This window comes from Zalophus californianus, chromosome 4 (genome assembly GCF_009762305.2).
Source record: "Zalophus californianus isolate mZalCal1 chromosome 4, mZalCal1.pri.v2, whole genome shotgun sequence".
Classification (NCBI taxonomy): Eukaryota; Metazoa; Chordata; class Mammalia; order Carnivora; family Otariidae; genus Zalophus; species Zalophus californianus.
This window is the reverse complement of record NC_045598.1, coordinates 7,376,978-7,395,087: the sequence shown is the minus strand read 5'-3', so window position 1 is coordinate 7,395,087 and position 18,110 is coordinate 7,376,978. Positions and strand designations below refer to the sequence as shown.

At 40.8% G+C, this 18,110-nt stretch overlaps 1 protein-coding gene across 3 annotated transcripts in view; it reads right to left on the bottom strand.

Moving 5' to 3' along the window:
- The window catches only part of UBE4B (ubiquitination factor E4B), a 127,763-nt gene that overhangs the window by 23,924 nt on the left and 85,729 nt on the right, over positions 1–18,110 (bottom strand). For all 3 annotated transcript variants that reach the window (XM_027610069.2, XM_027610051.2, XM_027610060.2), the window contains 5 exons: positions 16,995–17,193; positions 14,506–14,644; positions 2,998–3,097; positions 1,621–1,748; positions 678–776 (listed from right to left, as the gene is read on the bottom strand). In XM_027610069.2, coding sequence (XP_027465870.1) covers positions 678–776; positions 1,621–1,748; positions 2,998–3,097; positions 14,506–14,644; positions 16,995–17,193 — 665 coding nt within the window. The remainder of the gene's footprint in view (positions 1–677; positions 777–1,620; positions 1,749–2,997; positions 3,098–14,505; positions 14,645–16,994; positions 17,194–18,110) is intronic.

Here is an 18,110-nt window from a genome sequence, read left to right as displayed (position 1 = left end):
TATTATTTTAGGAAATAAACCAAAGCCATGATTAAATTATGAGGTAAGTTTCATAAAAGAGCTTTGCTACCAAAAAAGACTTAAAAAAATTTTTTTTAAAGATTTTTGTTTAAGTAATCTCTACATTCAATGCAGGGCTCAGACTCACAACCTCAAGATCAAGAGTCGCACGCTCCACTGCCTGAACCAGGCAGGCACCCCTAAAATTTTTTTCTGGTAATTATTTTAATTAAAAAAAAAACACAAAAAACTTCAAACATCAGTTATAAACTCAAACCATTTCTTTGTAAGCTTTCTCCAATGTTATAATTGAAAAAAAATCTGGTACAAAATATAGATGTGGGTATTTCTGGCTTTTGAATGTTCAGTTAGATATTTATAAACTGTTTGCGCCTTCTGTTTCTCAGAAACACATACTCAATTATTAGAAATTCAACTCAATTTTCAGAGAGTACATTCTTATCAGCATTGTTAATCCTGCTTCTGTCTTGAAGATATTATTGGAACTGGCTTGGTGCCATAGTTGGATTTATTTTACCAGTCTCCAGACAGTATTCAGTTACAGCAGTTACATAAAATTTCAGGCATAAAATGGAGGGCTGCAACATAGTTCGTAATACAATATACATTCTGTATAAAAACAAATTAGAACCATGCAGTATGTCAAAGGCACTTACTGTACAATAAAAAATAAAAATTCAGCGACGTCTTCTACATAAAACTCAGGCAATGCTGCAAATACCTTGGGGACATCTGAGTTTAAAGGCAGTGTTATACTGTCAAAGAGAATAAAAGCACAAGTTATAGAACAAAATCATGGCACCTGGAACCCCCCCCCAAAAACCCCAACCAAACAAACAAACAAAAAAAAACCACACAAAATCATGGCACCTGAAACTATAAAGACTATAAGACGGCCATTACAAGTAAGTATTTTACTGGGGGAAAACCTCCTCTAACACAAATATGGAAAAGGTACACAAGCCAGGAGACTAGAACCTGAAATGAACAGGGAAGAATGAAGACAGTGGATGTATTATGCTGTGTAGGAGATGTTTCTCCTTTTACTGCTTTTCTGTTAAGGCTAATGTAATAAAATAGGAAGGAAATAAAAGGGTCATATTTGGTCATTTTATGCAAATCAAACTGTTTCGAGGCAACAGAGCTACACATATAACTTTAAATAATATTTTTTACTCCTGCAGAGGGCCTTCAGCCAACCTCATCAACATCAGTCGGTCCAGACATTTCAGAGTAACAATAAACTAATAATAACTGGCTGGGTATTTTCCTGGACCCAGTGCTCAAACGGGCCTAATATCCTGTTACCTCCAGGTTTTAGCTTCTAATTTGTAGATTTCCTTTTCTATCAATCTATAGCCAATTTGTAAAAAGGACCAGGTCAAAATTAAACTCATAGGTGCTGACATTCCCTTCTTACTGTAATCACTGGGAAAACACTAATATTACTACTTTTGTAGTCTACACAGGTACAACCTGGAAATTGAAGAACGGATTCTTGATAAAGTAAGGGTTTGGGTTTTAGCTACCGACTGGAGGACAGTGGAGACAGCACAGGCCACCGAGGAGAGAGGAGGTGAGGAGGAAGGGCACACTCACTCGGGATAGGCGGGGTCCAGGATGCGGAGCAGCAACTGAATGAGAAGGCCATAAAAATTCAGACATCTTCTCAGAAAGCTCTCATCAAGTAAACCAGCGTCAGCACAGGCCTTGCACCGTACCAGTTTCTGTGGAAGGAGGTATGCCCCCACCCACAGATTAGTTGGTAGCCAAGTGCCTGCAGCGTTGACTGGCCAGGGAATGGGCCAGGAGATGGGAATTCGAGGTTCTAGGCTTTTCGCAAGCTTCATCTCTAACTAGCTATAATGTGCTGGTCATGTCCTAAAAGCTTACCTTGTTCTGAGAAAAACAAAAGTACGCCATGCAAACCACTGGGCGGAAAGCCGAGCACACAGTTACGGCTCAAAAAAGAAGTTAATACTGTCATATTTAAATAGCTTGACTGGGGGACAGGGTTGATGGGCGTCAGAGATGGTTAGTGGAAAGAAGCCAGACAAATCTGCACCTGAATTCCAGGTCACCATTTATGAACTGCCCCTGGACAAAATGCTTGTCCACTGAGGGTCCCACACCCACCTCAGAGGACAGCTGTGAGAAGGAAACCCAAGGCATGCATGCGCATTGGCGCATCTGTTTAAAGTTTCCAGGCACCTTCTAACATGTCTGTGGGGTGTTCACGGGGGTCTACAGACGCCAGGAAAGGGCCCATGGTGTATTCTGCATCTCAGCAGGTCTAGTGTATTAGTAAATAAAACAATTCTATCTTAACTTGCACCAGAAATCGAAGTTAAAATGTCCACATATCCTCCTACTAATTGACAGAAAGCAGAACCTGCTAATATTCAGTTTTATAATTTGAACGAAAACACAAGATAAATGCATAAATAAGCTGTCTACACTCCATTGTACAGCCTTTGCCCAGCATCCGTCTTCAGCTGTGTCTCACCAGCGGAAATCTTCCTGTCTACAGTTAGGTTCCATGCAGTGGATCATTTTTAACGACAAATGAAGAAGGAGGGATTGGGGGGGGGGGCTCTTCCCACTGCCACAAATCCACTCAGCCACACATCGTGAAAATGCATGCCTGGCACACTGGGTCACGGGCTGGGAGGCAGTGGAGGGGAAGAACCTTGCAGAAGGGTTAAGAAAGGCAGGTGACGTCAAACTGAGGATGCTAAAACCGGGAAGAATTCATGCTGTCACGGGCATAAGCACTTGCAGATTCTGTCTTGATTTAAATACTGTATGTAGACCCAGGTGAGGTCATCAACTAGTTTGAAAGTGCCGTGTTTTATCTTTAGGGGAAAGAACAATGAAGGATAAAGGATGCTGCGTGGCTCACTCAAGGCACACATTCTGGTAGGAAAATCGCTACAGAGAGGCTGACCTAGAATGACTGCAATTCACTTTACAAACCTTAAGCTGAGTTTTGCAACGCTTCAGCATTTCGCGGTGTCTAGTTGCCAGTGGGGAATCTTTCCATTGGCTCTCATTATTTTTCAAATCTTCCACAGTTCTGAAACCAAGGACTAATGGTCAAACACAAGAAGACACACAGATCCATCTTATCTATTCATTTTGACCATTTCAAGGACTGTCAGATACACATTTCCTCCCACATTTTAGCATCTTTAAAGTCAGAATATTTCTTATCATTCATTGGCGGAACTTTTCTTTCTTATTGGTTCCTAATATAATGAATATCTTGAAATTGATGGTACTTTAGATTTAATGACATATAATAATTTCTTTTGGAAAGGAATACATTGTTCCCTTATTTTCCTGGGAGGGAGAAAAAGAAGTCCCTTGCGAAAATTCCCGGTTACTAGACCTGGTCAGTTACCCCAAACAGAAGGCTGGTTCAACAACGGCAGCTCCTTTTCCTCTCCTGCCACCGCTCCCTCTGTATGGAATGCTCTCCTCTGAGGTTATCTTTGCAGCTTGCCCCTTCACTTCCTTCGGATGCCCGCCCAAATATCACCTGCCAGTCAGGCCATATCCTGCCTATCTTAGAGACTGGCTCACTAAATGCTGTATCAACCCCTCTCTATCAAGATAACGCACAGAAAACTGGAGGTTGGTAAATTCTTTGAACCTACACTTTCCCAGACTCCCTTGCTGCCAGCGAATCTGCCCATGACCTAGCTTCCATCAGGAGGTGAACCCTCGCTGGAGGCAGAAGTGAATCCTGGGGAGTGGCAGCCACACAGTGTTTCTGGAAGCATAGTAGTGGAGGAGTTCTGCCAGAAGCACTGACAGAGGCTCTACAGTCAGGATGAACCCTGGAGCGGCTTCCTGCCCAGTCAGGTTCAAAGGTGAACTCCAGGTACATACCTCACTCCCCAAAACTGATGATGATCTGACAGACTGACTGCGGCCACTAAAACTGCTGTGTGACACCTGTTTCTGCAGCTTATGAGGGGGAGATGGCACTGGAAGACGCTCAGAAGCCCTGTGGGATGGCAGATTGGCCTGACGGGTCAGCTCTAGGGAGCCACACGGGACAGGCTCATGGAACAGTGAGGCAAAGTGCAAGGCAGCCTTGTTTGGCTTCCAACTGGATGGTCTTGATAACAAATGTGGTAACATATTTGTTTTTCCAAACAAACTGCTGTAGATTTCAAAGCACTGGGACTTAGTCTCTTCCACATCCTTAGCTCCTTACCATGGAAGGTGACAGATCTATAGGTTTTATGGGCTGGGACGTGAGCGACTTTGGGACATCATTATTCTACCTACCACATTTGTAGTGACAGAATGTGGGAGTGTGTGCGGAATGGATCCTGGAGACACCTGATCAGCAAGAGTGAACCATGCAAAGATCCTTCTATGTAGAACCAAATTCACGGACATGGTTACACCTACCAGAGATCCTGGATTCAAGATTATCATGAGTAGCTGGGAGGGGTCTGAAATGTGCCACCAGCTAGTGGACTAAAACTTGGAATTTGACAGTGACCTATGCTGAGTGAAGCTGAGCTATCTGGTATCCCTTGACAGAATTCTGAGGAAGGAATCTAAAGTTTAACAAGCTGAGAATATTAATATATAATACTATGTGTGACTGGCTCAGACAAACCTTCCTCCTGAAACCTGCCCTCTCGCCCTCCCCATACCCTAGAGGACATCTCTCGTATCACAGCACTGGGAAGTACACAGGTGAGGGGAACACCGACATCTTTGAGAAGCACAACAGTGACCGTCCACAGTAGGGTGGGAGTGAAAGCAGTCGATGGTACCATTGAAATGGATCATCCAAAGTCAGTAAAAGAGATGGGATCCCAGGGCTCCAAGATGAAGAAACAGACAAATTCACAATCACAGTTTGAAACTGTATAAGCCTCTCTCAATAATTGATATAATAGGTCGCCTGGGTGGCTCAGTTGGTTAAGCAACTGCCTTCGGCTCAGGTCATGATCCTGGAGTCCTGGGATGGAGTCCTGCATCAGGCTCCCTGCTCAGCAGGGAGTCTGCTTCTCCCTCTGACCCTCCCGCCTCTCATGCTCTCTCATTCTCTCTCTCTCAAATAAATAAAATCTTTAAAAAAAATTGGTATTATAAACTGATAAAATGAGCAGAAAGAGAAAAATCTGAATAAAAGATGAACAAACCTGACATAACCGACAAAATATGAGACTGTGCAATAAGCAACACAGAAAGCACATTCTTTTCAGGTCTCTGTGGAACATTTACTCAAGTACATGTTAGGCTATAAAGCAAATTTCAGTAAAGTTCAAAGGACACAAATCAGAACACGTCCTCTGACCACAATGAAATTTAGCTAGGAATCAATAACAAAAGATAAACAGACAAATTCCCCAAGAATCTGGAATTTCAACAATATATTTTTCAATAACCCACAGGTCAAATAAGAAATAATAAAAATTGGAAAATATTTTGAACTGAACAGTAAAATGTGACAAATGTTACAAAAATGAGGGATGCAGCTAAAACCAGGCTTCGAGGGAAAGAAACAGCCTCAAATGCGTATATAAGGGCTGAAAATGAATGATATAAGTACCAATCTTAAGAGGCAAGAGAGGGAACAAGATGGCGGAGGAGGAGGAGACCTAGATTTCGTCTGGTCTCAGGAATTCAGCTGAATAGGGATCAAACCATTCTGAACACCTACGAACTCAACAGGAGATCGAAGAAGAGAGTAGCAACAACTCTCTGAACAGAGAAAAGACCACTTACTGGAAGGTAGGACGTACAGGAAAAGTGAATCCGAGGCAATATTCGGGAGGATAGAGGGCGGGAGAGGGGGCCTCCGTCCGCGGCTTCTGGCAAGTGATAGAGCCGCGGAGCACAAAATCGGACCTTTTAGAAGTCGGCTCCGCGGGGGGACGTCGCTGCAGTGGCTAAGCGGGAGGTGGAACCCTCGCGGGACAGTGTGGTCTCAGGACCCTCGGGGTCACAGAAAGACCGGAGGTGCCTGAGTGCGGCAGAGCTCCCAGGGATCAGAGCGGGGAAGCCGGCTGCAGAGACGGAGCCGAGGCGCGGGCTCTCAGCTCGGGGTGGCCATAAACTGTGATCCGCGGCCCAGTGGGGCCACTGCGCCTCCAGCAGGGACCCAACAAGCGGCAGATCCGGGGAGACTCCCCTTCCTTCCCGGGGAGGAGCGGCGCGGGAGCGCACCGCAGGGATCTGCTGGGTTTGGAGACTCCACACGGGGTCGGGTGCCAGACATAGAAACGCTCGGTCACAGGCCGGGTGAGCACGGAGTGCGGCCGGAGACCGGGGACACGGGAGTGACTGCTTTTCTCTGGGGGCGCACTCAGGAGCGGGGCCCCGAGTTCTCAGCTCCTCTGGGTGGAGATTGGGAGGCCACCATTTTCGCCCTGGTCCTCCAAAGCTGTACCGAGAGCTTGCAGGGAACAAAAGCTCCTGAGAGCAAACCCGAGCAGCTTGCTTAGCCCGGACCAACAAGGGCGGGGCAGTTCTGCCTCCGGCAAAGACATTTGGAAACCACAGCAACAGGCCCCTCCCCCAGAAGATCAGCACGAACAGCCAGCAAGGCAAGACCAAGTTTACCGATCAAGGAGGACGGGAGAACTCCAGCGCTAGGGGAATACTGCACATAGAATTCATGGCTTTTTTTTTTACCATGATTCATTAGTTCATCAAAGTTAATGTTTTTTAACTTTTTTTTAATTTTTCTTTTTCCCTTTTCAACCAACATCTTATCAATCCCTTTTTGAAAAAAAAACATTTTTTACTTTTCATTTTTAGAATCATATTTTATCCTTTCATAGTAGTTACCCTTATTTTTGGCATATATATATAAGTTGTTCTCTCTAAAATTTTGAGATACAGTTTCTTCTAACAGATCAAAATATACCCTAAATCACTAGTGTATGGCTTTGTTCTAGTCTCCTGCCTGATCACATTCTCTCCCTTTTTTCTTTCTTTTTTTTTAAATCTTCTTTTCTTTTTTCAAACAACTTATCAATTCCTCTTATAAAATCTTTTATAATTTTCATCTTTACAGTCATCTTCCATCCCTTCATTGTATCAACCCTTATTTTGTACATATGTCTTTCTTCCTTTAAAATTTTAGGAGGCACTTTTTTCTAACAGACCAAAATATGCCCAAAATCTAGTGTGTGGCACTGATCTATGCACTAGCCTGATCATATTTGATTATATTCTGCTTTTTTTGTATTGTTCTGTTTTTGTTTTTATTTTTTTTTCTTTTTTTTTTCTTCTCTTTCTTTTTTCTTTCTTTCCCTTTCTTTTCCCCTGGTTTCAGGTCTTTTCTGATTTGTATACAGTATATTTGCTGGGGACGTTGTTAACCTGTTAGCATTTTGTTCTCTCATTCATCTATTCTCCTCTGGACAAAATGACAAGATGAAAAAAATCACCTCAGCCAAAAGAACAAGAGGTAGTACCGTCAGCCAGGGACCTACTCAATACGAACATTAGTACGATGTCGGACCTAGAGTTCAGAATCATGACTTTAAAGATACTAGCTGGGCTTGAAAAAAGCGTGGAAGTTATTAGAGAAACCCTTTCTGGAGAAATAAAAGAACTAAAATCTAACCAAGTCGAAATCAAAAAGGCTATTGATGAGGTGCAATCAAAAATGGGGGCACTAACTGCTAGGATAGATGAGGCAGAAGAGAGAATCAGTGATATAGAAGACCAAATGATGGAAAATAAAGAGGCTGAGAAAAAGAGAGAGAAACAACTACAGGATCACGAGGGCAGAATTCGAGAGATAAGTGATACGATAAGACGAAACAACATTAGAATAATTGGGATCCCAGAAGAAGAAGAAAGAGAGAGAGGGGCAGAAGGTATATTGGAGCAAATAATAGCAGAGAACTTCCCTAATGTGGGGAAGGAAACAGGCATCAAAATCCAGGAGGCACAGAGAACCCCTCTCAAAATCAGTAATAATAGGTCAACACCCAGACATCTAATAGTAAAACTTACGAGTCTCAGAGACAAAGAGAAAATCCTGAAAGCAGCTCGGGAGAAGAGATATGTAACCTACAATGGTAGAAACATTAGACTGGCAACAGACCTATCCACAGAGACCTGGCAGGCCAGAAAGGACTGGCAAGATATCTTCAGAGCACTAAACGAGAAAAATATGCAGCCAAGAATACTATATCCAGCTAGGCTGTCATTGAAAATAGAAGGAGAGATAAAAAGCTTCCAGGACAAACAAAAACTAAAGGAATTTGCAAACACGAAACCAGCCCTCCAAGAAATATTGAAAGGGGTACTCTAAGCAAAGAGAGAGCCTAAAAGCAGCATAGATCAGAAAGGAACACAGACAATATACAGTAACAGTCACCTTACAGGCAATACAATGGCACTAAATTCATACCTTTCAATAGTTACCCTGAATGTAAATGGGCTGAATGCCCCAATCAAAAGACACAAGCTATCAGACTGGATTAAAAAACAAGACCCATCGAAATGCTGTCTGCAAGAGACTCATTTTAGACCCAAAGACACCCCCAGATTGAAAGTGAGGGGGTGGAAAACCATTTACCATGTTAATGGACACCAAAAGAAAGCTGGGGTGGCAATCCTTATATCAGACAAATTAGATTTTAAAACAAAGACTGTAATAAGAGATGAGAAAGGACACTATATCCTACTTAAAGGGTCTATCCAACAAGAAGATCTAACAATTGTAAATATCTATGCCCCTAACATGGGAGCAGCCAATTATATAAGGCAATTAATAACAAAAGTGAAGAAACACATTGACAACAATACAGTAATAGTGGGGGACTTTAACACCCCCGACTGAAATGGACAGATCATCTAAGCAAAAGATCAACAAGGAAATAAAGACTTTAAATGACACACTGGACCAAATGGACTTCACAGACATATTCAGAACATTCCATCCCAAAGCAACAGAATACACATTCTTCTCTAGTGCCCATGGAACATTCTCTAAAATAGATCACACCCTAGGTCACAAATCAGGTCTCAACCGGTACCAAAAGATTGGGATCATTCCCTGCATATTTTCAGACCACAGTGCTTTGAAACTAGAACTCAATCACAAGAGGAAAGTCGGAAAGAACCCAAATACATGGAGGCTAAAGAGCATCCTACTAAAGAATGAATGGGTCAACCAGGAAATTAAAGAAGAATTAAAAAAAATTCATGGAAACCAATGAAAATGAAAACACAACTGTTCAAAATCTTTGGGATACAGCAAAGGCAGTCCTGAGAGGAAAGTATAGAGCAATACAAGCCTTTCTCAAGAAACAAGAAAGGTCTCAAATACACAACCTAACCCTACACCTAAAGGCGCTGGAGAAAGAACAGCAAATAAAGCCTAAACCCAGCAGGAGAAGAGAAATCATAAAGATCAGAGCATAAATCCATGAACTAGAAACCAAAAGAACAGTAGAACAGATCAACGAAACTAGGAGCTGGTTCTTTGAAAGAATTAACAAGATTGATAAACCCCTGGCCAGACTTATCAAAAAGAAAAGAGAAATGACCCAAATCCACAAAATCATGAATGAAAGAGGAGAGATCACAACCAACACCAAAGAAATACAAACAATTATAAGAACATATAATGAGCAACTCTATGCCAGCAAATTAGATAACCTGGAAGAAATGGGTGCATTCCTAGAGATGTATCAACTACCAAAACTGAACCAGGAAGAAATAGAAAACCTGAACAGACCTATAGCCACTAAGGAAATTGAAGCAGTCATCAAAAAATCTCCCAAGAAACAAAAGCCCAGGGCCAGATGGCTTCCCAGGGGAATTCTATCAGACATTTAAAGAAGAATTAATACCTGTTCTCCTGAAACTGTTCCAAAAAATAGAAATGGAAGGAAAACTTCCAAACTCATTTTATGAGGCCAGCATTACCTTGATCCCCAAACCAGACAAAGACCCCATCAAAAAGGAGAATTACAGACCAATGTCCTTGATGAACATGGATGCAAAAATTCTCACCAAAATACTAGTCAATAGGATCCAACAGTACATTAAAAGGATTATTCACCACGACCAAGTGGGATTTATCCCTGGGCTGCAAGGATGGTTCAACATCCGCAAATCAATCAACGTGATACAATACATTAACAAAAGAAAGGACAAGAATCATATGATCCTCTCAATAGATGCAGAAAAAGCATTTGACAAAGTACAGCATCCTTTCTTGATCAAAACTCTTCAGAGTATAGGGATAGAGGGTACATACCTCAATATCATAAAAGCCATCTATGAAAAACCTACAGCGAATATCATTCTCAATGGGGAAAAGCTGAGAGCTTTTCCCCTAAGGTCAGGAACGCGGCAGGGATGTCCACTATCACCACTGCTCTTCAACATAGTATTAGAAGTCCTAGCCACAGCAATCAGACACCAAAAAGAAATCAAAGGCATCCAAATCGGCAAAGAGGAAGTCAAACTCTCACTCTTTGCAGGTGATATGATACTGTATGTGGAAAACCCAAAAGACTCCACCCCAAAACTGCTAGAACTCATACAGGAATTCAGTCAAGTAGCAGGATATAAAATCAATGCACAGAAATCAGTGGCATTCCTATACACCAACAAGACAGAAGAGAGACAAACCAAGGAGTCGATCCCATTCACAATTGCACCCAAAACCATAAGATACCTAGGAATAAATTTAACCAAAGAGGCAAAGGATCTGTACTCAGAAAACTAAAAAATACTCATGAAAGAAACTGAAGAAGACACAAAGAAATGGAAAAACGTTCCATGCTCATGGATCGGGAGAACCAACATTGTGAAGATGTCAATGCTACCTAGAGCAGTCTACACATTCAATGCAATCCCCATCAAAATACCATCCACTTTTTTCAAAGAAATGGAACAAATAATCCTAAAATTTGTATGGAACCAGAAGAGACCCCGAATAGCCAGAGGAATGTTGAAAAAGAAAAGCAAAGCTGGTGGCATCACAATTCTGGACTTCCAGTTCTATTACAAAGCTGTCATCATCAAGACAGTATGATACTGGCACAAAACCAGACACAGAGATCAATGGAACAGAATCGAGAGCCCAGAAATGGACCCTCAACTCTATGGTCAACTTATCTTTGACAAAGCAGGAAAGAATGTCCAGTGGCAAAAAGACAGTCTCTTCAACAAATGGTGTTGGGAAAATTGGACAGCCACATGCAGAAGAATGAAACTGGACCATTTCCTTACACCACACACAAAAACAGACTCCAAATGGTTGAAAGACCTAAATGTGAGACAGGAGTCCATCAAAATCCTAAAGGAGAACACAGGTAGCAAGCTCTTCGACCTCAGCCGCAGCAACTTCTTCCTAGAAACATCGCCAAAGGCAAGGGAAGCCAGGGCAAAAATGAACTACTGGGATTTCATCAAGATAAAAAGCTTTTGCACAGCAAAAGAAACAGTCCACAAAACCAAAAGACAACCGACAGAATGGGAGAAAATATTTGCAAATGACATATCAGATAAAGGGCTAGTATCCAAAATCTATAAGGAACTTACCAAACTCAACACCCAAAGAACAAATAATCCAATCAAGAAATGGGCAGAAGACATGAACAGACATTTTTCCAAAGACGTCCAAATGGCCAACAGACACATGAAAAAGTGCTCAACGTCGCTCGGCATCAGGGAAATCCAAATCAAAACCTCAAGGACATACCACCTCACACCCGTCAGAATGGCTAAAATTAACAAGTCAGGAAACGACAGATGTTGGCGGGGATGTGGAGAAAGGGGAACCCTCCTACACTGTTGGTGGGAATGCAAGCTGGTGCAACCCCTCTCGAAAACAGTATGGAGGTTCCTCAAACAGTTGAAAATAGAGCTACCATTTGATCCAGCAATTGCACTACTGGGTATTTACCCCAAAGATACAAATGTAGGGATCCGAAGGGGTACGTGCACCCCAATGTTTATAGCAGCAATGTCCACAATAGCCAAACTGTGGAAAGAGCCAAGATGTCCATCGACAGATGAATGGATAAAGAAGAGGTGGTATATATACACAATGGAATATTATGCAGCCATCAAAAGGAATGAGAGCTTGCCATTTGCAACGACGTGGATGGAACTGGAGGGTGTTATGCTGAGTGAAATAAGTCAATCAGAGAAAGACATGTATCATATGACCTCACTGATATGAGGAATTCTTAATCTCAGGAAACAAACTGAGGGTTGCTGGAGTGGTGGGGGGTGGGAGGGATGGGGTGGCTGGGTGATAGACATTGGGTAGGGTATGTGCTATGGTGAGCGCTGTGAATTGTGCAAGACTACTGAATCACGGATCTGTACTTCTGAAACAAATAATGCAACATATGTTAAGAAAAAAGAAAAAGAAGAAGATAGCAGGAGGGGAAGAATGAAGGGGAGTAAGTCGGAGGGGGAGATGAACCATGAGAGACGATGGACTCTGAAAAACAAACTGAGGGTTCTAGAGGGGAGGAGGGTAGGGGGATGGGTTAGCCTGCTGATGGGTATTAAAGAGGGCACGTTCTGCATGGAGCACTGGGTGTTATGCACAAACAATGAATCATGGAACACTACATCAAAAACTAATGATGTAATATATGATGATTAACATAACAATAAAAAATTTAAAAAAAGAGGCAAGAGAAATAACAAAAAAGCAAATTTAAACTAAGAGAAAGTAGAAGGAAATAATGAAGACCCTGCAGACATTAAAACGATAAAAAGAAGATATTATGAACAACTTTAGGCCTAGAAATTTTGAAACTTTAGATGTCATAGAAATACTGACACAAGATGAAATAAAAGTGTAAATAATCATATATCTAATAATTGACTAAAACACATAATTAAAAGCTTTCCTGTAATGAAAAAACTAAGCCCAGACAGCTTCATCAATGAAGGTTTCCAAACATTTAAGAAAGAAATAACAAAACTGTTATATAATAAACTCTTCCAAAGAGCAGAAAAAAGAGAGAATCATCTCCAGCTCATTCTATATGGCAAGTATGATACCAAAATCTGAGGAAGACTTAACAAGAAATGAAAATTATAGGTCAATCTTTCTTTTGAACAGAGACTCAAAAATCCTAAACAGAGTATAGCAAACTGAATATCCAATGAGTTATAAAAGCAATAACATAAAAGCTGAGTTTATTCCAGGAATGAAACTCGTTTATTTATTTTTTATTTTTTTATTTTTTAAAGATTTTATGGATTTATTTGACAGAGCGAGACACAGCGAAAGAGGGAACACAAGCAGGGGGAGTGGGAGAGGGAGAAGCAGGCTTCCCGCCGAGCAGGGAGCCTGATGCGGGGCTCGATCCCAGGACCCTGGGATCATGACCTGAGGTAAAGGCAGACGCTTAATGACTGAGCCACCCAGGCGCCCCTGAAAGACTAGTTTAATATCAGAAAACTAGTTGACATAAAAAAAAAAGAAAAACCTAGTTGATGTAATTCAACCACATTAACAGAAGAGAGGAGAAAAAAATTTCTGATCTCTTTAAAAGCTGTGGAAAAAGCATTTAATAAAATGCAACTTCTGTTAGGAATAAAACTTTTAAAATACTAGGAATAATGGGAAATGTTCTTCATCTGGTAACAGAAGTTATAAAAAACAACTTTCCCCTACTATTGAATTGGCAACAATAGAAAAATTTCAAGAAAGCTGCCTCTGTTCAAGATTGTACTAAAAATTATAGCCAGGATACTAAGGCACAGAAAAAAGTATAAGAAAGAAAACTGACTTCATTTACCAACAACACGAATATGTGTAGAAAGAAAATCTTAAAGCATCTCCAGAGTAACCATCGGCATTAACAGGTGATTAGCAAGATAGATACACAGAGATAGAGTTACAGATGCAGACATGACATCCTTTTTCTCATAGTCAGACGTGTCTGCAGGTCCCGGACCAAACACAGTGGCCACACTATGTGTTTGCTTCCTGTTCCTGTGATTTGTTTATTTGGAGGTGTTGGTACACGGGGAAAAATGCTTAGACTAAGAAACACAACAATGGTGCATTGGAAACTCAGGCTACTATCCAGCCATTGTGGGTTCCTTATGCCACCAGACAACATGCAAAAAAGGGAATTCCATGATGGCAGGAGTCAATGATCTTGATTATCAAGGGAAACTAGAGTTACTGTTTCAGAGTCCAGGGAAGGAGGAGAATGTCTGGAACCTGGAAGATCCTTTAAAGTGGCTCCTGGTCAATACCATGCTCAGGGGAAAAAGTTAACGGAAGTTTAGTAACCACATACTGAGGGATTGAGAACTCTCAGAAACCAAGGTTGGGTCACTCTGCCACATAAAGAACTCTGGTCAACTGAGGATCATGGACAGGGAAGGAGAAGCAGATTTACTCCCCACATTCGAATCCACTGGTCACAATGGAACTGCTTGCTTTGTGAGAACAAGTGGTACCTCAGGCAATCCCAGGACATGGAGTCACACACATACCTATTGAGCTCCCGGATGGCCCGGAGTCTGCGGATGTAGCGACGGCAGCTTGGCAGAATGGAGAGGTGGTGGGCGTGCAGGGTAAGAAAAAAGCATTCTGTAGGGAATTTCGGCTCAGAAAATGGAGGCTGATCTCCATCTAGGAAAAATAACATGATTCCCTAAAGTCTCTAACAAGACTAAATCAGGAGAAAAAAGCACAATTAAGACAGAATTACCCTTGAGTTTTCAAGAAGTTTAAGCATGTTTTTTAAAAAATATAGACTAGGGGTGCCTAGGTGGCTCAGTCGGTTAAGCGTCTGCCTTCGGCTCAGGTCATGATCCCAGGGTCCTGGGATCGAGCCCCATGTCGGGTTCCCTGCACGGCGGGGAGCCTGCTTCTCCCTCTCCCTCTGCTGCTCCCCCTGCTTGTGTGCTCTCTCTCTCTCTCTGTCAAATAAATAAATAAAATCTTAAAAAAAAATTTAAAAAATATAGACTAGTTATGTCCTGCTTATATGTCCTGCTTAAGACAGAATTCCTATGAGCTCCATTTAATGACTAGGTATCCTGCCCCATCTGATTAAGTGTTTGCACAGATGTACATCAACAATCTGTTGTTATATGCCTTCCTGATGTATTTTATATAACCATTCCTATAATTCAACACAGGTCATTGAAACATCACCTTGAATCTCAAAATGTTATTGGACTATGTTAATAATCTACAGATTCCAAAGACACTTCCCTACTGTGCGCATGTTTGTCATTTTTTTTCTTTTAAAGATTTTATTTATTTATTCGAGAGAGAGAGAGAGAGAGAATGAGAGAGAAAGCACATGAGATGGGGGGAGGGTCAGAGGGAGAAGCAGACTCCCTGCCGAGCAGGGAGCCCGATGTGCGACTCGATCCAGGGACTCCAGGATCATGACCTGAGCCGAAGGCAGTCGCTTAACCAACTGAGCCACCCAGGCGCCCCATGTTTGTCATTTTTAATTTTTCTCTATTATAAACAGTGCTTGGAAGATCTACGTATGAAAAATTACTCCCTCACCCCACTCCCAGCACTGGGAGCATGTTCTAAAATGTAAAATTATTGAGAATGACAGTGTTATAATTTTGGTATAAATCAGAATTCATTAAATAAATTGAGTAAATGCCATCTATTTCCTCACAAACTTATATTCTATCTTATCAGTTTGTTTTTGGATTATCTATTTATTTTTAAATATTTTATTTTTAAGTAATCCCTATGCCCAATGTGGGGCTCAAACTCACAACCCTGAGATCAAGAGTCACAAGCTCCACTGACTGAGCCAGCCAGACATCCCTGTTTTTGGATAATTTACACATATACAACAGTAACCTGAATTTCCAATTTGTATCTAATTCCTATTAGTATGTATATTTTTTCCAACAAGTATATTTTATTTTCTATGATATATACTGCCTACATTTCTTTCCCCAAACTAAAACTATCTCTTGGTAGAATTTAGTCTGGGCCTTATACATTTATAACGGTTCTACATTTTGAAAGGCACGATTCTATCAAACGTATGACATATATTTTGCCCCATTTTTAAGTTTTACATATTCATTTTGTCTCATTCTACAAAAAGCATATTTATCTATTAAGATACTGTACATACATACTGTCTCTGATGATATGCTTCGTCTCTTAAACCATTATAAATTTCTGTTTCCTTCATGGGTGGGTCAAATCCTGTTTGTTTTTTTCATGTTTTATGTTTATTTTGTGTGTGTGTGTGTGTGTGTGTGTGTATACACATATATATATTTTTTAAATGTTTAACCCTTTGATTCTTCTGGAATCCATGATATGATTCCAAGACGATACCAGGGACTAATTCAAATCACACTAATCAAATAATAACTTTATTGTTCATCAGATACTTAGTTCTTATTATAGTTTACATGTTTCTCTGGAATGTGTGCACGCATCTGATTATGATACTGACAGGTAAGCATGGAATCCCTATCCTATTCCATGAATGATTTTATAATATTTAAAAAATAAATGCCATAGGGTTTTGATGTCTGTTATTAACATGTTTTATAACACAGAAAGGAAAAAGATCAACAACTGTTACACCTTTAAAATATTCATATTTTAAATACCAACACAGCATCAAGATCTATGAAATATTTCATGAGAACTTTAATTGGTATATAAAAATCTCTATCATAAGTCTCTGCTATTGTTTTTATTATATTTCTTTTTGGGTTTTGTTTTTGTTTTTGTTTTGTTTTACTCTAAGTGGGTATATTTCCTTCCACTTGTTCTATGTATCTGTTTGACTTTGGCCAAGCCAAATAAGAACATTTTTACTGTGTTAATTTTTATTGTGTATCTCTGGCTCATAAATTCATTTTCTGGAGAGGAAACAATTTGTGAGTAATCACTAGCATCCAAATAAAATAAATTTACAAGAAGTTTTTAAATAAAAGGGCAGCATTTTAATGACCTCACAATGAGCAATGTCACTCACAGAGTTCAGCCAGCCAGTCATTCACGTCCTCCATCGTCGCATTCACTCTCGTCTCGTCATTAGGAAGAGTAATCCGACACCTTGGGTGGAATATATATGTGGGATCCACTGTCTCTAACTTGATCTTTGTACTTAGCTGCTGCAGCACCCAAAGGAAATTCAGCATGAATCCATCTGTAGATACCAATCTATCATCTGTCTGCAGAATATGAAAAAAAGGTATTTAAAATAACGATTTAAATGGAAATTTTGGCACAACTTTGTAAGGAAGGAAACCAGACATTCATCCCAAAGTCAGTGAGAGGACATATATCATCACCATTGTCATTTTATCAGCAGGTGCTCTTTGTGGAGTATTAATCCTATGTGAAGCATTTTATACATTCACTGAATCTTCAGAAGAGCCCTTGGAAGTCAGTGATACTGCTATTCACATTTCATAGAGGGGGAAACTAAGGCTCAGAGAGTTAAATGACATGCTTAAGATCTTCAAAATTAATTAAGGTAGAAACACAATAAATGTTCCTTCCTTTCTCTTCTTTATTCCCCCTCAAGAGATTCAAAACCCTAGTTTCACTCAGTACCATTTGACTAACAGTTTCTCTGGCTGACATCATTAGTGAAGTCCTGTATTAACAACGTGACAATTATTAATAACGGTAGTTAACAACAGGCACTGTTCTAACAGCCTTACGGATAGTAAACCCACAGTTAGGAACCATTATTATCCCCATTTAGCACTTAGGAAACCGAGGCACAGAGAAATAAATGTCTAAGGTCCCACCATTAGTAAACGGTGGGACCACAACAGGAAACCCAGGTAGTCTCATGCAGGCCATACTCTTCTCTAGACCTTTTTTCTTCTTCTCAGTAGAAATGTCACATCATTCAATCATTACTTATTAATAATATAGGAAGGATGGATGCCCTTTTAACTTCTCTACCCTTGCACAGTAGTCCAGGCCACCAGGTTCCTCACCAGATCTGATACACTTATAACCTTGTAACTGGTCTCCTCGGGTCTGCTTCTGTCCCTCCTCCCACTTTAGTCCATTTTCCACACAGCACATTTGGTGGTTTCCTTGCTGAAAAACCTCCAGGGGCGTCCCATTACAG